This window comes from Tetrao urogallus (genome assembly GCF_951394365.1).
Source record: "Tetrao urogallus genome assembly, chromosome: 1".
Taxonomy (NCBI): domain Eukaryota; kingdom Metazoa; phylum Chordata; class Aves; order Galliformes; family Phasianidae; genus Tetrao; species Tetrao urogallus.
Window position 1 is genome coordinate 168206944 of NC_136813.1, and position 21110 is coordinate 168228053.

At 36.7% G+C, this 21110-nt stretch overlaps 1 protein-coding gene across 6 annotated transcripts in view; it reads left to right on the plus strand.

Moving 5' to 3' along the window:
- FOXP2 (forkhead box P2) overlaps nt 1-21110 on the plus strand; it is a gene marked incomplete at both ends in the record, with an annotated part of 185535 nt that overhangs the window by 120777 nt on the left and 43648 nt on the right. For 2 of the 6 annotated variants that reach the window (XM_079546781.1, XM_079546785.1), the window contains 5 exons: nt 3420-3557; nt 4747-4941; nt 6415-6577; nt 13175-13388; nt 14619-14723. In XM_079546781.1, coding sequence (XP_079402907.1) covers nt 3420-3557; nt 4747-4941; nt 6415-6577; nt 13175-13388; nt 14619-14723 — 815 coding nt within the window. The remainder of the gene's footprint in view (nt 1-3419; nt 3558-4746; nt 4942-6414; nt 6578-13174; nt 13389-14618; nt 14724-21110) is intronic. The other 4 variants (XM_079546782.1, XM_079546786.1, XM_079546783.1 and 1 more) reach the window with 3 other exon arrangements.

Consider the following 21110-nt stretch of genomic DNA (forward strand, 5'->3'; position numbering starts at 1 on the left):
ATTAGTGTATTGATATGTATTACTGTATTTGGCTTTGCCTGATATTCTTTCTAGACGTGTTAAAAATATGTTGGCTTGTGCATGTCTTAGTTTTATTTGGCAGGACTTTTAATGTAATCCAAAAAATGGTGGACAGCATGCATCAGAATCATGGGGAACTCTTTGAAACATAGACCCTCTGATCCGACTGTTCTTAAGAGGTTTTCTGAGATGCAGCATTTTGTAGGGTTGCTGTATGCATCATCTTTGTGACAGAGTTGGGAGATGGAGTTCTTTGAGGACATCTAGTGACAAATGAGCTGCAGTCACAAACCAAGTATTTCACTTCATCTCTTCAGTTTTTCCTGAGATCTCTGTGAGAATTCGCTGGCAGTTTGCGGCCCTCTGAAAGGTCCCAGTACGGTACATGGTCTGATCTTTTCTCTGGGTCCCTCTGTTGCCCTCTGTCTGAACTGGCTTTCGATAAATTGGGAGATTCCCATGAAAAAGAATTGGAATTTGCTTCTTTGCTACATTTTTGAGAGATCAGAGCAGAAGTCTTGAAAAATACGGACACCAAAGCAGAGAAAAATTCCTAATGTACATAACTTCCCAGAACATTGCACCCTTCTGATGTTCTTCTGGCCCATGTTCCACTGTAACAGTTCCAGTAGGAAATAAAGTGCAGTCAGGTGTATCCCTGAAGGCTGTGAAATGTGCCAATTTATAATGCCTAGTTAAAATTAGAGAAATCTTTTTGCTTAATAAGTTTTGCTGATTTGAAATTCAAGCTGTTTTCAGAATGTGCCTTTTATCCATAGGGAATAAGGCCTATCGAGTATGATATACTTACATTGATCCTCACACACAGTTCTGTTAAGGTATCATCTATGTAAGTATGTCTTTTACTAATGGTCATGACTGCCTATTCTCATGCTTTTTTCCATCATCCCAAAAAACAAGTGAATTAGGTTCTCTCCTCCAGCTTATACTGTTGAGAGTGACTGTTAAAATATAGAGGAAAAAGCAGGAAAAGACAAGCTCTTCGAGCACGAAGAGCAGGTGTGTCTCCAGGTATGAGAGCAAGTACGCAGCCAGGGAGGTTCAAAACAGATGGTACCAAAGCCCAGCACAAATGGGGCTGGTGGAAGAAAAGCTGCACTTCCGACTGAGGAACAGAGCGTGGCCTGCATCTTACTGGCTTCAGTCTTTAGCTCTGAACCTAAGCAAGTCAGGGCCACCTCCAGAGACGTCAGTTTGCACTCTGTATAGATCAGAATTTTTACTTGTGTGTTTGAACATACATCTGCCGGGGAAGAAGATAAGGAGCGGATGCCAAAGGAAGAGGGGAAGTGGTGCAACTCTTACCATTTGCTGTATGGCAGAATGGCAGGCATGCATGGGCCAGGAAAATTCTTTCAAGATTTAAAGATGAAAGCTAATGGTTGAACTGGGAAGGTGTTTGCCTTCTTCACTGTATCCTCATTCGTGTCACACATGAGAGTTCAGTAGCATAACTGAGGTGAAAGTGTTGCAAGAAGGCAAGCTGAGATCTCTTGTAAACAGGAGAACCTTACTGCCTTCACATACAGGCTGCAGTCAGTGAGTTTTACTGCCTGCTTGTGCATCCCAAAGTTGTAACAAGTTGTTTTTTGGGCCCTTAAGACTTTGTAGTCTTAAAATAAAATATCACTGAATGGAGATGTGGTGTTTTCAACACTACAAAATCAGTGGGGGTCACCAAGATTAATCATCAACAAGTTAGATGCCTACTCAGTGTAGGTCTGGACTCAATGGGGAGGGACAGAAACATTCAGAGAGTGGTACATCCCATGCTAAAATAGTCCAAACTATATCAGATATACCTTCCTTGGGATTTCCTTTTTTCTGTTGACTATAGAAAGAGTTCAGTGATAGCAGAGAGAAAATGTCCCACCTGATGGCTGAAAGTGAGAGATGAATCCTCCCCAAAAAGTTCAGTTGTGATGGAAGTCTGGTTTGTCTCTTCCCCTGTTTCAGAGTAAGGACTTCAGAACTTTTGCTCTTAAAATTCGTTCATTGTTTGCAAATGGTTATCTGACTTCTGAGTAGTGGAATTTTTACTTTCAGACTTTTCATTAGTGAGTGTTTTAAGACATAAATTTATGTTGTGATGAATCGTGTGAGAGGTGGTAATCTGTACAGTATTGGATGAAGTAATTTCTTTTAAATGTAAATTGTAGAAGACATGTTTTTCTCTAAGCGTGAAGGCTTTTATGTAAAGCCTTTTGGGACATATTCAAGTAATAAAAGTATTAGAAAAGTATTTCTTCTTAAGAGTTGCTTGTGATTTATTTTATTAAAAATATATGTATTTTTCTGATTTACAGAAGTCTGCAATGTCCTACAAAGTTATTGCAAAACAGTATTTCTATGCCAGCTTCGATTATGCAGAGAGCAAAAAGCACTGTTGAATGCTGCTAGACGAGGCAGTGGTTGCTTTTTCAAGAGTGAAAAACTTGTCCTGCTGGTGGCTGTCTGCCTGCGTGTGGGTCTGGTTGATCAGTGGTTTCATACAGTGCACCTGCTGCAGTGGCTCGGCACATCCCTCAGGCTCTGTTAGAGGACTTCCCTCTCATCCGCACACACACGTTTGCTGTGCCTTTGCTGCTTACACCTAAGAGCCTGTGTAGGTGAGGGCTCATGCATGTGTGCACAATTAGATGAAAATAAAGCTGTGTCCCAATCAGGATCTATGCAAAAATGCATTTGTAGAGGTTAGTGGACAAGCCAATAATCTAACGAGAAGTCTGCAAACCTTTCAGTTTTCATTTGAGTGACTGAAAAACATCTCCCTCTGCAGAGATCGGTAGCTGAGGTACACTCCCTTCTGCATTCACAAAGTCCTCAGTATTTTTTTTCCTGTATAAATAAGACTAAAAGGACCATCTAAGCAAGTTTTCTGATGCTAAAATGATGTACTGCACAAACACTTTCCTAAGCTAGGCATCTTTATTCTGTAAAACATTTACTGCTTTAAGATACTTATTTTTTCATCTGTTTTAATCACATCTTTTGAAAATGTCTCAATAGATTTTTCCATTTGTAACATTATGACACTTGATAAGATGATTGATTATGAAGTGTTGAGAGTCCTGCCATGCAATCATTTATTTTTAAATGCACATTTGTACTAGCCAATGCTGAAATTTCTTGCAGGAATACATAAGAGATGCGAAACATAAAGCTTGAGTCTGATCGAATCTGATGCCTCTGGAAATAGAGTGCCACAGTACTGTGGTCTTAAAATAACAGATTCTGACTGAAACTGGAACTTCACAGTGATAAATATTATGTAAAAAATTATGGTCCGTCTTTGGTACAAAATAAAAAAGACGTACAGCTGTGGTGCAGACGAACGAAGACGTGTTCAATGATGATATCTTTCTTTCTCTGTGCAGGTACCTGTGTCAGTGGCCATGATGACTCCCCAGGTGATCACCCCTCAGCAAATGCAGCAGATTCTCCAGCAGCAAGTGTTGTCTCCCCAGCAGCTCCAAGCACTTCTCCAGCAGCAGCAAGCCGTTATGCTGCAGCAGGTAATGTGGGTTACCTGCTTTGGACCGCTAGCGCAGGGTGTTCTCACAACTGTTAGCCAGATTTGATAGATCTTAGTTGGCAATATTCCATCGCTCATTACACCAAAAAGGATGAAAATGAGTGTGAAACTTTTCAGTCTTTAAATTTCTTGCTTTAATTGCACAAGTGAGAAATTGCAATTTTGAAACTTTTAATGTTATATTGAAAACAGCAGCAGCAGTGGCGGATGCATTACAAATACTGAACAAATTGATATTTAAATTTTCAAGTGCCTAGGCACATTTTAATTGTAGACTTGCCAAAGAAAGTGCGAATAGAATTGTAGATAATTGTTGCTTTAAAATTCATAACACTGTAGTGCTCCCTTTAGTCATACAAATGGTATGCGGTTATGAAATTTGAATGTAACAGCTTGTTTCATCATAGGAAAAAGTTGTTGTTTGTTTTCTTTTAAATTTGCTTTATACTTCCAAAAATTTGTCCCAGATAAAGATGAAGGAAGAAGTTGCTGTTTCCTTAGCACAAAGTCTGGTGGCTAAGTGAAGAATGCATGAAGTTGCTATTCTTACAATAAACAGGTAGTGTCAGTGCTCAGTACCCTGGTGTAAGAATAGATTTTTGGATGCTTTGTTGTCATCCGGAAAATGATCTGTCTGATAGTCATACTTCAGTCATTGTGTGTTTAAACACTTTACTTTCTGATACCGTGATCATTACAGGCAGTTCACTTTCAGTTTTGAATCTGGCATTCCACTAAATGGGTTGGCAGATTAATTGTTTTTTTTTTTCTTTTTTTTCCCCTTTAGAAGCAGCCAGTTTAGTTTGGCCTTAGTGAGTTGATGGTTTCTTTGGTTTCTTGCGAATAGATGAGTACAACTTCTAATTTGTTATATAGGACATATGAGGAACTTAGGTATAGTTACTTCAGGAGTTAATTTGGCTCTTGCATTCCCTTTAGAATACAGATTTTCTATACCCTTCTGTTTAGGATGTTTTGGAATCTGCATTGGAAAATTTCAGAACCGCCTTGGAAAAAAATGTATGTAGATCTGCCTCTTCAAATCACACTTTTGTTATGAGGTGATTCTTAATGGCTACGCCACCATATGCCAATCTAGAAGAGTTTAGGAGATTTATAATACTTGAAACTTTTGCCTTTATTTATTAAAGTCAAAATGGTTTATTCAGCAACAACTACAAGAGTTTTACAAGAAACAGCAAGAGCAGTTACATCTTCAGCTTTTGCAGCAGCAGCAACAGCAGCAGCAACAGCAACAACAACAGCAGCAGCAGCAACAACAGCAGCAGCAGCAACAGCAACAGCAGCAGCAGCAACAGCAGCAGCAGCAGCAGCAGCAGCACCCAGGAAAGCAAGCAAAAGAGGTAGGAGCCAAGAGCCTTGCTGATACATACTGGTATAGGCTGACAGAAGCTTGGAAAAGATGAGGCTACTTCAGGTCTTTTCCTGTAGCAAGAATCCAGCCATCAATGATCTGTTCTTGTGTTTTTATGGGGCTTAGTAGCAATGTCAATGTATTTCTCCTGCTCCCCTGTCTGAGATGTAGGATTTGAGCAGTCCAGCGCTGCTGTTGTCTAATGTCCACTAACGAACCTGAGTGTGCAGAGCATGAGCGGCGGGGGGACATCGTGCTGATTATCCTGCAGGCAGCCCGTTTTGAGGAGGGAGCCACACTTCTCTCCGTGGCACAGCTCAGAGAGCATGCAAATTTAGTTTGTGGCTGAAAAAAAAGCGATTGAGCGCAGATTTCAAAGTCACAGGCCCCTGATTAATGAACTGCTACTGTAGGTTTGGAGTGGCGAGTAGAAAGTTACAGTTTGATGTGCTCATAAATCAACCTGACAAGCTGGTTTCTCAGGCCTAGCTTGCACTTGTCAGCAGACTGCATCAAATATAAACATAATACAAACAAAACATGTTGAAGTAGTTAAATTGATCAGCAGGTATCCTAGACATTGTCTTCAAGCTGCCCATTATGCAAACGTTGAGGAAGCAGTCGTGACCTCCTGAGGCTTTGTTTCTGTTTGGATTTGTGAATAGAATTTCAGACAGCCATCAACTACGGAATAGAAATTGCTCCTGTATTTCTCCGGAGGCTCTGGGCAATCCACATGACTTGCTCCATTATGCAGTCTGTTTTCCAGTGAGCGCATCAGAAGTTTCTCTTTTCCCCAAACTAGAAAGGAAAGGTCTTCCACAGCAGCTTGTCTTTCTCTGAAGTGTGACTGCCTGCTTATACCCTCCTGAGTCTTTGCATACTCCAGTTTGTCTTGAAATGCCTCACAAAATTGGAACTTATACTTCTACTCATAATAGGGCACTTCTTTGCCTTGAATGCAGTGCTCGTTTTAATGTATTCCAACTAGAAGTGAGAGAGTGCTAACAGACCAGTGAAATGAAGGCTACATCCCAGTTTACTAATAGATCACTGGAGGCCGCGTTCATGGGCCACTGCGGACCAAAGTTAGTCAATTGGAAAAACAAGAGTGCCCTCAAATCACAGGAGGCCCTAAAGAGTTACACTTTTAGCATAGATGAATTTGTTATCATCTGCCATGAGCTGGGTGGTTTTGTTTTTTCAAACGGCTGTTATGTACTTTCTCTTGACCCTTTTCTTTAGTGTGTCATTGAGCATATCTTGACACGTTCCCTAACACCTAATAGTTTGAATGTATATAACAGAAAATTTCAAACGATTGCACTGTCCAAGTATTCTGCAAACAGTGTTATTATTTAATAACTGAGCTTAAAGGGAAATAAGTTGATTTTACATTTTCGGCTTTCTAGCCTCCAATGCCTACTTTATTCTTTGATGCCTATTTTTCTTTCTTTATCAGCAGCAACAACAGCAGTTGGCAGCCCAGCAGCTTGTCTTCCAGCAGCAGCTCCTCCAGATGCAACAACTTCAGCAGCAGCAACATCTGCTGAACCTTCAGCGTCAGGGACTCATTTCCATCCCACCTGGCCAGTCTGCTCTTCCTGTCCAGTCTCTGCCACAAGGTATACCAATAAAACAGGATTGGGGTAATTTCTAATTCACAACTTTTTTAACCATTCCCTTTGCAGGAATGCTTTCTGCATCCTTCCATCTCAACTTTCAACAATTTCCCGTCATGACGCTTTAAAATATTTTATTATTAAAATATTATTATTCATGTTACATTTTTTTCTTGAGGCAGATAAATTTGACAGCATACTTTTATGGAAAAAGTAGCTTTTTAATGTTTTTTTTTTTTTCTTAGACGTAAGATGCATATTTATTAGCCTTATGCTATGAAAACAATTTCTAATAGCAACACTATTCAAGCACCATTGCTTTTCTCTGAGGAATTACTGGAGTCTGATTTAGTGTGAATGTTACCATTTCATTTAATATAAGTGAAGAGATATAAAAAGAATGAAAAAGTGATATTAAAGTTATCCTAAACCTCACATTTTCATTTTCTAAGAAAATAAAGTGTTTGGTATTGAAAAGTACTTTGAGTCTTCAACTGATGACACTTGAATTTAGGTACATCACTTAGAATTCATTTTCTTTGCTATTCCTTCCTTTTAGATGTGTAAAATATAAAAACAATTTTTGTAAGTTGTGAATGCAATAGTAATGAATTATGACTGACTAATAACAGTAAAGAACTTTACCAAAAAATATTTTGTCATGGTTGAAAGAAAATAGGACACGAGCTTTTGAAAAATGAATTAGCTTGGAAATAAAGACTACTTGCATTTTGAGACAAGGCAGAGACTTCACTTGCTAAGGACTCTGTGACCCACACAGCATGTGTTTCTATTTGTGTTACTGTATAGAGGTGAGCTAAATGTCTGTCATAAAAACTACATAATGTTCTGATCTTTGGCACTTTGGTCCTGCAGCGAGCATTGTTTAGACTGTGTTCATGACAGATAACCTTACTTTTAATTGGCCTTTACGCAGTATCTGGTTTCTCCACCAGATAACTGTTATGAAATCGAAGCTTCGGTAATTAGATGAGCAAGGGCAGAGTACACAGTGTAAGACAATAGTGTAACAAAAAAAAAAACATCAAAAAGAAGCAGAAGAAGGCATGAGAAAGACGTAACCATTTAAAGCTTCAGTCACTGGAAAGCAGAGAAGAATGTGTAAGTTGTTGTAATATGGATATTGTGTTCTGTGGAAAAACTGTAAGCATACCTAAATTTATAAAAATTGTGGCAGCAGGAGAGAGTCACAAATTAGCTATCACATCACACCTTATTATTTGGGAAGGGCAGTGAAGAGTCATGCTGATTCATGAGCTTGGACATGTGAGAGTGATAGTACTGGTTTCCTTCTGTGCAAAGTCAGATTGGGCCCAAGTGGAAAAAAAGTAATTGAAACACATCCTTTCTCTGAACACCTTCACCTCCTACAGCCTCCTCTTTTACCATCTGTTGCAAGAGGAATTCCTCAGGTTTTCTCTCTCACATTGAGCAATCCCCATAGATTTCCCTCAGCACTCCTACCAAATTGCTTTCATATTCATTAATTTCATGCAACAGTCATTCATCCACTTCTAGTAGAAAAACATAAAAATATCCTTTTTTAAATAAATAGTATAAGTTATGGCCAAAATTGATATTAAAGAAATTAATAGAATATGAAATGAATTAAAATATATTCAAATTGTTCTTTTTAAAGTAAATCTCCTGTTTGCTTCTGCCCTGTATTTGTTTTTAATAATAATGAATGCTAGTTAAATACTTCATTCTTCCAATTTTGTTTTGTAGTATCTGCTGTGTATGTGGGATTCCTCTAAATGTAGAAGTGAAATGGTAGGACCTTGATGTTTGATAGGACTGATAGGAAACATTGGACATTTCCCTAGGAAGACCTCTCAGTGCCTCCAGAAAGGCCACTGAGTGCAAGGGGAGCTAGAGTGATGAGAGTAAGAAGGAATATCTTTCTAGAAACATGCTGAAACAAGTTGAGAACCAAATGCACAGCTGTGCTGACTCACAGTTCTTTCAGTGGGCTTCTATTATCTCTCATTTCCTTGATAGGAAGAAAAAGCACCCCATATAGTTCATAATGTAATGAAGATTAGTGCTTTTCAGATCTGTTGAAATTTTCTCCTAAACCTTAGGTTTACACATAGAAAGTATCTAATCTATACTGATTACTAATTCTATCAGAGATTTCCCTGTTTGGAGTTTGTGCAGGAGTAAGATAATCAATCTTTTGTTTCATTTTTCTCATAAAAATGTGGCACTTTTTCTGTGGAAATGTTAAATTAAGCCATCAGAACTTATTTAAGGCAGTACACATTGGATGTGGTAAAATGTTTTTCTCCTTCCGCTGTGTTACAGGATATATAATATGGTTATAGAGAACGATTTACAGATGTGTAACACAAACATTTTTACATGTATCCACTTAGATTGCAGTTACAAGGATGACTAAAACAATGAGAGAAGCACAGGGGGATTCTTGTTTATTTTAAAGTTATTGGTAATAGAGTCTAGTAAAACACAAATTATTACTGACAAAGAAGGTTTTTTGCATTTGTTAGTATGAAAAGACATAACTTCCACGTACAGCTGTGTGGTTTGCTCCAAGTCTAGTTACTGCCTTTAAAGGACAATGTTTCTCTCTTAATGATTAGGTACAGCAAATAAGATGTAGGATTTGTTTGAGCATTTATTTTGAGTGAGATCTCCACTACCCTATATCCAGTGGCTCACAGTAAGTTACTTCTGTGTAATGCTATGCTAATGTTTAGCTAAGTGCAAAGGTATATAAATGACAATAATTAAAAATAAAAGCTTGAATTTTGTCAGACTAGGTAGGAAAATGAAAAACAAGTTCATGGTCGAGTTTTGTAAGTGTTCATTTTACTATTTATTCAAACGTATAAGTAGGGTAGATAGTAGTTAGAAGAGTTAGAAAACTAATCTCAAAATTCAAGAGTTGCTGCTGTTAGAATACTGTAGAGTGAATTAGTATTGGTTCTTTTCACCATAGTTCTTATTTTTTATCCCATCCTGGGTATCATGTTTCATCCTTTCTCTTTTAATTTAGTGTGGAGAGGGTATTTTGAGAATTATCACAATCCGTGAAACTTTAAAACTTACCTTGTTTTTACATCCAGACTAAAATACCTGTCAGCCATTTTACAGGTCTCGTAAAATGGAAGTTAGCCTCTTCTAGATGCCAAAACTACAAAATGGTTGTAATTTACAATTAATTATATATTCCCTTCTTAATTTGATACTTTTGAAGTGCTGGCCCTTGATCCTTTTATCCTAAAGGGCAGCTGACTTTCAAGGTGTTCTGAAAAAGTGATAAAATTAATCAGCCTGAGCCTAAAGAGAAATTCGTCTCTGATTTTAAAAATCATCTGTAGCTTTACACTGTGGAGAGATGGGTTCCCAGACACTCGGAAGAGAAAGAAGAGGAGGAGGAGATGACACTACATGGGAAGGGCCATTATGGCAGTCACCTCCCACTGGGTGAATTCACCCACCCATTCTCAGACTGCCTCTTATTGAGCTCCTGCAGGGCCCAAAGTTTGGTGATACGCATGTATGAAAATTTTCTTACCATAAATCACAACAATATGTTTTCCCTTTGATTATTCAAACGGAGGATTTTATTCTTTGTTTTAATTTAAGTATAAACTTAGTTTATTTTTTTCAGTTGCAGGAAGAAGGGGAGAGTTTGTAGAGAATAATGTCCTATGCATATCATGCCACCTAAATGAATAGGTTACTTTTCCTTTTAGTTTGTTATTATATTTGCAAGTAACTGTTACTTACCATGCTAAAATGGGTTATTTGCAATGTTGCTGGGACATACCTCATGTACACAGCAGTAATTACTTAACTTCATTAAACAATTGCAGCTAGTATTACTATCGCTCCAGTTACCTATCTCTCTAATGCAGTAAGTTCAAGCCTACCTTTTTTCTTCCGTAAAGCCTAGCTTTTTGGCTGTACAAATATGATTTAAACTCCAGTTTTAAGACTTACATTCCAGTCAGCTTTTTCACTTTGTCATTAACAGAGTTTGTCAATGGGTGTTGGTATCTAAGACAGAGAAGAAGAACACTAAATAGTAGTCTAAAAATGAGCTCCTTCTGTAATTTAAATAAAAATGAATATCTTCCAACCAATTTGTTTCCACACTACCTCCAGAAATTATTATTTCTGTAAATTACTTGCAGTCTCTTCTTTAATAGCTTTGCATACTTCATGGTGAGACAGTTATTGAGCAGTATTAAGGAACTTACTGTCATTTTTCATATTTCTCATTGAATCCATTCTAGCAGTGTGAGTTCTTATACCTTCAAAATAAAAAGTTATCTAAGAAACAGACTTTCTGAACAGTGAAGAAAGATCCTTACGTCTTTATGATGCATCTTACTTACCAAGCAAAACTATCCTTGGTTAAAAGTTTGAATGAATTTTAAATTTTTAATACTTTTCTGAAGACCAGTAAACTTCAGCTAATTCAGAAGGTTGGGACAAAAATTCAGTTCAGAGAACTTTGGTGTTTGGAATGCTTTGCATTCAAGCAGTTGAAGGTACTGTGACAGTGTCCCATCTACGAGGGATGCTCCCAAAGTAATGCTCCTATTTTTTTTATGTTGGCCCACAGTATCAGACGTGGATGTTGGTGATATGCCAGTATAGGCTGAACCTTGCCACCAATATGCAGTTCCATTTTGTTGCTGTGTGACAGATGGCAGCAGAGGGGAGGTTTGACAAATGGTGTCTGATATGGAAATGCCTATGAAACAAATTTGCACCATTAAAATCCTCCTTGAGGAAAAATTGCACCCACTGACATTTATTAGTATTTCTGAATGTTTGGTGAGATCAACCAGTAGATGTGAGCAAAGTGAGGCAGTGGGTGGTCAGAGTGGTGACAGAGACAGTGGGTCACCTCCACTGGTGTAGATTTTGATGAGCATAGCCTGCAAGCTCTTGTCAATTGCTGGCAAAAATGCATAGCTAATGATGATGAATGTGTTGAAAAATTATGTTCTGTGGCTGTGAATTTTCTTTATCAAGTAGTGTTATCGTGTTGTTTGTATCTCTAGTAGCTTCAATGGAAATAAATAGGAGGCATTACTTTTGGAGCAACCTACATACTTTCACTTGCTAAGAAAAGATGCAAAAGATTAGCTGTGCCAGGCTCAGAAACCAGTGGGAAGTCAGATCTTTCACAAAATTTGTATGGTCTTCTACATTTAATTTAGTATTCTTCAAAAGGGAGGTGTTACTTTATAAAGTCTGGCTGTGACAGAATATGTGTATAGTTATGATGAACTCTTCATCTTTCAGTATCTTAATTTCCTGCATTAGATGCATAATACTCATGTAATATGGAGAGGGTAAGAGAACACTCCCAGCTCTTCTCTTTTGTTTTGTGAGTCTTTGGGCAGAAACATTTTGTAATGTAAGTTTCCACGACTTCGTGCAAAGATCTCAGTTCATTGCAGACAACCCTAACAGAGATGTGTAAATTCAGTCTACAAACCATTGCAATCTGTGGCTGTGGATGAGTCCTGGAAACCACTAGTTTTCAGACTACAAGTAGAGTACAGAGCAAATTTGATCTGTATCTGCAATGATCTTGTGGCCAGATTCCAAGACAGTACTGTGCATCAGGCAGACGAGTTTGAGAAGCTCTTCAAATATTTTATGGCTACTCATGACCCCAGGAGATGGAGTCTGCTGTCTCCTAGCCAAGCCTCTGACTTGTTTTTCACGCCAGGGATGGACAAAAAATAGTGGAGGAATTCAATAGTCTACGCTGCGTGTAATTTAATCTATGTATGGGGAATTCTAAATGGCCCAATTTTGTTACCTTTCTGCTTGTTTGTTGCCACTGAATGGCTCCAAAGAGCTGAACCAGTTACCAGTATGTGGTTCTATGCTGTAGTGGTTTTGTTCTGAATTTTGTTATTGTCTCTTAAGACACATTTTTACATCAGAACTTTTTTTTAATATCCTGCACAGGATTGAATGAATATATAGGTGTCATTAATTAAAATGTCTTCTGCGCAAATGTTAAACGTGTTAAGAGCTCATAGATTTCATTTTTGTCTGATGATTTGTTGTCTGCTTCTTCTACTCCCTACTTAAAAGTTTAAAGAAAATATTAATGTTTCTATCCTTAATATAATAAACTTTTCTGTTTTGAATAAGAGAAATTCTGAAAGTTGAGATAACTGTGGATAAATTGAGTTATGTTTTCCTGTCAAGAAATGTATTATGTAGACAACAAAAATCTAATCTGCACGTGTATTCAGTTGTTTGAGCTTTTTTAGTTTTTCAAGAAGTGGTTGCAAGTTCTTTGTAGCTTTTGTTCTTGGATCCTTGTGTAGTGTTTCTAGAAGGAGCATGATGTTATTCAAATTGCTGATTTCTGATTGAGTGTTTATAATCCAAGAGAAGACAGCTAGATTACCTGGATTCTAGCTGAAGGAAAATGAATTTATGTTTTACTACACGTTGATTGTGCTGGAAAAACTACATCAGCTTTATTGTTGGCATTAATCCATTAATAACACTGAGCTCATAATATGAAACTCTTATTTTGTTGTATTAGTGGGGCTCTCTTTCGTTTTATAGCTGGCTTAAGTCCTGCTGAGATTCAGCAGTTATGGAAAGAAGTGACTGGAGTTCACAGTATGGAAGACAATGGCATTAAACATGGAGGGCTAGACCTCACTACTAACAATTCCTCCTCTACTACCTCCTCCACCACTTCCAAAGCATCACCACCAATAACTCATCATTCCATAGTGAATGGACAGTCTTCAGTTCTAAATGCAAGGCGAGACAGGTAATTCTGATATGAGATTTCAATTGTACTTATCATTTGATGTAACACTGTTGTTTAGCATCTGAAGTCACATTATTTCAACTCTCAAAATAATATTTAATATAAGTTCTTAAGGTATCATGGAGAACAGAGTTTTCAAAACTGTATCAGTTGACTGCCACTTTCAGGCATGATGTCTAATTTTGCAGGTGCAAGTGCAATTATTGTAAGTCTTGCTACGCATGAACTTATGATACAATCAGAAATCTCAGAACAGTGTGCTTGTGGGCACTTCTGTGGCTACGTAGCTTCTTTCATAACTGAGTCAACACATTTGGCAGTCAGGCCTCTACTGTTGAATCACACTGCTGTTTTCATAGAAATTTTTGTCCACATAAATTAAATTGTAAATTTTTGCATTTTCAAAAAATGTATATCCATTTTATTCTAATTAATTAGCATTTTATATTTTTATATTGAATTAGGAGACAATAATTAATCACAGGTCATACTGTGACTGTGACTATAGTTTTTAGTTGACATTTTGTTTCATTTAAAAAATGGTTCTTCTCTGATAGACCTTTGGAGTAGTACTTTTAGTTAGAATTACTTTTGTGATTGTCTCAGAGAAGCTGTTTCTTTCCTTTTCGACATGTAGTTGCCCATATCCATGCAGCAGTCCCTTGAATTGTTTTGATATTGAATTTGATTTGCATATAAGTGAAACTCTTGCAGGGGTTCTAAAAATGGCATGGAGAATAGCAGATTGTATATTAAGTAGTTAATGGCAAAAAAAAAACAAAGTGAACAACAATATTTATTAAATTTATTTATTTTATTTACATTTCAGCAGAAAATCTAAATATTTTGTACTAACATTCATACGAATTCTGACTGTCCATCTTCAGTATTTCTCTTCAGAATTGATCACTTCTGAATAGTATATTTTTTATTTATAGGTAAATGTTACGCCAAGGTCATATGGCAGAATTAGCATATGGCGTTACACAGTCATCTTATTTTTTCATCCTTTATTAACAGTCATCTTTGGCTCTATTTCTTCTCTAATTGGAACATCATCTAGCCTTGGCAGTTGAACTATTCAATAGAACGATTAAATTTTTCTGACTGCTCTGAGCTAAATTGACCTGTTTTGACCTGTTTGTCACTGATCGTAACCTGACAGGCGCTAGCAGCCTCCAACGATTATGGCTTTTGAGATGAATCTGATGCCTTATTCTTTTGCTGCAGCTCGTCACATGAGGAGACTGGGGCCTCCCATACTCTCTATGGTCATGGAGTTTGCAAATGGCCTGGCTGTGAAAGCGTTTGTGAAGATTTTGGACAATTTTTAAAGTAGGTTGATTTTTATTCATGGGTAGAGGGTTGCTTAAGGCAAGGGAAGGAGAAAGATGGCAAGCAAAGTTTTACTGTAAATCATAACAGGGTTTTCTTATTTGTGTGTATTCCAAGCAACTGGATGACTGAGAATGTCTGCAGAGGGTCAAATTGTTGTCCTCTTTCATGTTGAACACTTTTGCCGTCCTTTCAATAGCGTACTGTTTAATCCTCTTACTATCCTTTACTGAAATGGAGCCTCAGAAAATTTGAACTGATGCTTTAGGTGATATACTGGATAACAGAGGTATGAGAAACCATGTTGTAAGTTCTGACAAAGCGGGAATTAATGTATTTAGTATATTAAAAAAAAACACAAGGGGCTGTGTCCATTTGACTCTCTTTTTATAATTTGTTTTTTGCTTTTACTCTTGTATGTGTACAGGGTGCTCACAAAAAACAACTGCTGTGAACAAGTGGGTTTTCACCTTCCAGAACTGCAGTGATGTGAAAAGTTTTTGCTTTCAGTATTTGGGTTTGCCAAAAATTGTCTTAATCAGATCATCAAGAAAATGAGTTACAAAGTTTTTCATCAAACTATGATGGGTTTGGGCTTTTTTTTTCCTTTTCTGTTTTTTTCTCCAAAAGCAGTTGTTAGTACTGTTGAATTCATTTAAATTTTCAACAACTGCACTGATTTTCTACCTGAGTACATTATGGTCTGGTTTTGTCAGAAGAGCTATACTTGTTTTGGCATGCAATAGATCTTAATGGAAAGCTACAGATAGGCTTATATAGATGAGTAACTTCAGGGGCTGAGACTCTTATGTTGTCATGGTGCAGCTAACAGGGTGAATGAACTGTTTCATGCTTCATCAACAATTAAGTTAATTAGCTCATTTGAAATTGCACTGCTTTGTTGCCAGGATGTTGGCAGAAACATCAAAAAGATGTGTTTACAAATGGTAGACTACAGGGTATGTAACAGAAGCACCTTAACAGCAGACCACAAGCACTCAGTTTCACAATAACTTTTGTAATAGAATTAGAGAAATACTTTTCATAAAGTATTTTAAATAAATACTTTTCACAAGGTATTTTAAATGCTTTCTCATGCTGTCTTTCAATTTTAAATGAAATGATTTACAGCGACTTGCAAATCTTAGCTAGTATATTTCTCTCATTTGTTATTTTTTGTTTGTAAGTGCATTAAATGGAATGTCAAAATAATGGCTAATTATAAGAGAAAACTGTATAGGACTTAAAAGAACCTGATGTTAAAAAGAACCCTTGTATTAAAAGGAAATCTCCCAAATGCAATGAATCAGTCTAAGTATTATTAATACTAAGAATTTAAATTAGTTTAATTCAAGCGTGCTCCTTTTCAAGAAAAAGCTAAATTTTATAAATGTGTCTATAGTCACTAGGCTGCAGCAATGCTAATTCTATGGCCAGACTTTACAAATCCATTATGTCAGGTCTCTTGTTATAATCCATGATCACTAAAACCATTTTGATTAATGTGGTGTAGGGCTAGGTTTACAGATGCTCTTGCTTTCCTGAACCAAATAACTCTGGAAAATGTGAAAGCCACATATAACATCTTGCTAATTCTGTTGTAGAGTCAATCAGGGTTTACAGCAGTGTCATGGCTTTTGTCCTGTGTGCCAGCAACAAAAAATATTTGAGAATATTCCATTATTTCTTTTTTTCATTCATTATGTCTTCTGTGCCCTTAAAACAAATAAGAAGTCATGATGTTGAATGGACGAGGTTGTTTGTGAAATGGAAGTGTTTCTTCATTTTACACTAGCGTCAAGATGGAAATCAATAGATAGGACCTTGCATTAGATTCCTTAGTCCCTTTTCATGTCCACACTAATGCAAAATCCCCATCACAATTAAAAAACATTTTCTTTCAATTAAATATCAACTTTTAGTCCAAAGATTGACCGTTTTTCCAAACCATTAACTTTATAGGGGATGACAGGACTAATGGCTGTAGTTTTCAAGGCTTTGCTCTTAGACTAATCTCTCTTACGATGTTTTAGGTTTTCTGACTTGAAACAATATGATACCTGTGTTAAAAAAGTTAATGCAAGTATATTGTACCAAAATGAAATATTAATAAGGTACACTACTCCCGTCCAGTAGTGTGTATTTCTAGAGTATGCTTATGACAGCTTTGATGAGTACCTGGTTTATTAAGTGAACTCTTAAAGTCCCATGCTGAGAAAATGGTTTACCTAGCAGCTTGCTTCAAAAACATAAAATATTGTGCATCTGAGAAGGAAGATTAGACAGAAGACACTAGCTTTGCTTCATATATATAATGATAGAAAAGAATATGTGTGAAGTGATTATTAACTTAAAATATATGACTTAAAGTCATTAAAGTCATTTTCACTTTTACTTTTGTTTGTCCAGTATGAACTTGTTTATATTTATAAGACAACCAGAGGACACTGCAATTATCCAGAATTATTTTGAGATATTCAGAATGGTTGAAGCAGTTATATGTTTGCTGTGGAATAGATTTGTGTTTCAAAATATAAGCATTGGTTTCAAGAAAGTGCAGCTGATCTTTGTATTTCTGTACATACAGGAATACTTAATCCTGTGTCTTTTCTTGGAAATACTTCAACTCTAAAGGCAAAAATACGGTTTATATTTTATGGAGCAGTTTTCTGTCTTGACAAAAAGGGTGTTAGATTACAGTTGTTCGTGCATGCAAGATACATTTTGTCTTTTTTTTTTTTTTTTTTTTTTTTAAACAACAGCTTTTGGCTTAAGAAAAACTTAAAAATGAAAAGACGCTTAAGAAAAAGTAATGACATGACTAAAAGGAAGCTGACAAGAGTTTAACAAAATGCTAGATAATGAAGCAATTAGAAGGGTGCCAAAAATTCTTCCAAAAATTTATAATTGTACTGTAAAACAGAGGTTGACAGAAGCTGGTCTCCAAGTGAGGAACCCAGTAGATCACTAAAAGCATTTAATAGCAGTTCTTCGCACTGCTTTTACAAATGTCAGAGTGCAATAACACATGACAAAACTCGAGTGTATTTTGTCTGCAAAATTAATTATCATTCCGTTGGTCCTAAGGCAGTTTGAGTAGGAAGGATTCAACTTGTAGATCTTAAATCAAAAGATTTACAATAGAGCAGTCCAGCCAGCAGAGAAGTGTTCTTTAACCTTCATGCAGCCGATGCCTGCAAACACAGCACAGTCCACAACATGAAGATGGGTAGTGTTCTCATCCATAGAGACAGGGAAGAAAAATCATGCTAGAGAAGGTAGGGCAGCTTTCCAACAGATGGTGTTTGCTGTTGAGGCAAGAGAGTGCATTTAAAGATCTACAAAGAGCAGTGACCAAGCATCAGAAGTAGGATGACAAAACAAAATTGTAAAAAGAAGAAACTTACTTAATGAATTACAAGTAATGCCATATTAAACTCGCTGTGTTTTTTCATCTTTTATCTACCAAATGATACACAGTGTCATGTTCTCTCTTTGTTAGTGTGTTGTTCATTTATTTTTTTGTCTTCAACTACATAGCGTGGCTATAAAATTATGACCTCAAGAATCTTCTTTGAACTTGTCAGAATGTTGTTTCGTTTGGTGACAGTGCCACCATCTCTCCAAACTAAGGCATCTGACATAATCAGCCAAATGAATAGTGACAGCTAACATTTTGTATTTAAACTCCTGTCAATGTTTAAACATAAAAAGCTTGATGCAAAATAAATCAAACACCACTGATACGCAAGTGAAACATTTTGTTGAAACAATCCCTGACACACTCGGATTTAAAGCTGATCTCTCTTTAGCTTTTGAAACGTTGTAACTAAAAATGAATTTGAAATTCTTGTAGTTAAAATTGAATCGATAATTTGTAATATATGCACTGCAAGGTAACAAGCAAGTTTATATCTGTAAAAGCTACTTGAAAGGAGAAATACACATCAAACAAATTGAAAGGATCTCTTATTGCGCTTTTTGTCACTCTGCAATGTTTACTTAGCTGTTTTTGGAGAGGTGACTGCATGTTTACACTCTGCTGTGTGTGTAAGTCACACAGCCAGCACGCAGATCCAAGCAGTTTTTAAGAACGTCAGTCGACCACATCATTTATTCCATTTTGAAAACAAAAATCAATATACCTATAAAGTGACCCATAAATTAGAACTGGCTCACACAATGTTTGTTCAGTGCTGCCTTTCTGAAGGCACCCTTTGCATTTTTTCTTCACCTCTCTGTTTGAACTGCAGTCACAGTAAGAGGCTCATTAGGGGACATTAGGGACTGGAGCTAACCAGAATTCCAGAGCTTGCTTTGCTCTTATTAATGCATAGTAGAGTAGAATGCATTTAAATATTTCATAGGCATTCAGTAATTTGTGTGTAATCGCCTTGTTAGCAGACCAGTAGAAGTAGAACAGGTCTGTGAAATGGTGTTAGTGATTGCATGGGTAATTTACAGACCTTTGCCATCAGAAAGAGCATTATTGGTGACTAGAATGGAGCTGTGAAATAGAACTAGCAATAAGTAAAAAAAAAAACTTAATAAAGGTTTTGTAACAAGCATCTTCAGGGATAACAACCCACTTGGTCCTTTTGAAGCAGCTACAGTTTATGACATATGCAATATATCAAATGCATAAGATAGTATTATGAAGCATTCATATGAAAAGGGTATTTGCAACATTAGTTCCAACTTCCTGCGAGGGACATGATTAAATGATTAATGAAATGTCCTTTTGCATATGCATTTCGAAACAGCAATTAGGCACTGACTGAGAAAATCCACCAATCCTCTCATTTTTCAGTATTATCTCATTCTTGATTTATAAATCATAGAGAATTTTTAACAGCAATATGTAGTACCTGAGACAGTTATAAAAGCATAAAAGAGAATAATTTGAGTATAAAATAGTCATAAGTACATAAATTCATAATTTAATGTTAATACCGAGCCTATTTATTTAGTCACGTTGCGTTGTATTTTTATCTGACACTATTTCTGTACTTTGATTGGCATAATTAAGTAGGGGGAATGAATAGGCACTACTATTTTACATATCACTGGTAAACAATAGCGAGGAAAGGGAGATGTGGCAGAGGTATGTATGTGTTTTTCAAGTTCTCAGTAATCCACTGGAGGCTGTTCTATAAATGATCATTGAAGGGCTGCAAGCTAGCCTATAATTACAGGAAAGAAAGTGGCAGCTCTGGCATTTCATAACTATGTGTCCTCGAAAAGTGCTTTGTGAGTTTGTCACCAATGATAATTTAGATAGAGGCTCATTACTGAACATCACAACACTTTAAAAACCTTTCGCCTTCATACAGGAGAATAAAGGACTATTTTAATGGCAAGGTTCTTTTGTGTTCCACAGAAAAATTCAATCAAGACAAAACCTCATTGACTATTATTGTAGTCTGCAGTCTCTGGTCTAATAAAAGCAGCATAGATAAATTGAATGGGTTTCTAAGACTTGAGCGTATCAATGCAAACACTCTGCACTTTTTTCGCTCCAAATATACAGTGATGGAGTATCACTAAAATGTAAACAAGTGTAAAAACCTTTCTTACCTAAGTGAGCTAATGCAAGACAATCAGAAGTGCCAAACTGTCATGTGAATTCCCTTACTGTCTTGCACTTTAGTATTTCTCAGTGCGTTGACACATGAACACACAAACATAGGAGACGGATGTGTGTTGTACCTCTGGTAGTTACTGACGGGACCACAGGCTTCATTTTACTCTTGCATTTTAAGAGGTAAAGGTAATAATATTGGTATAAATTCTTCAGGATAAAAATTATTACCCTGTTACTTACTTCTGTGAATGCACTGTTTTTATTTCTCAGAGGTAAATCTGTCACATTTCTTAAAAAATGAATTTAAATAGTGTAATTAGAAAGAGTAAAGGGCATAATTGGCAGTGACACTTTGAAGCTGTTAAGATTTTTTTCCAACATTTTTAAAGAATTTTTGGTTGAATTTTATAACAGAAAACAATCAAGTTCCAGAAAAATATTCTCTCCTTTTAAAAACGTGTGACTGAATTTTAGTGCTTATTAAAGGCAGGCTTCTAATAGCTCTGGCTGGAACTGAGCGAGGCGCAGATGGGTTCTGTGTGTGTTGCTCCATGTAACTCTGCCTGTGCACCTCATCCTGACCTATAGAGGTTTGCTATTTTAGTCCTGGGCTGCTATGGAGAGAGACTGACAAGAGTGCTGAGTTGTATAGAGGTTAATTGATACAGATAAATGTCCACTAGAATCTTTGTTGAAACTATCTCTCTTCTCTCTCTAATGGTGTAATGGTGTATTATCTTTTGCTTTGCAGAGTCTGAATCTGTTTGCAAAAAAGTAGTAAAAACTTTGGGTTTTATTCCAGG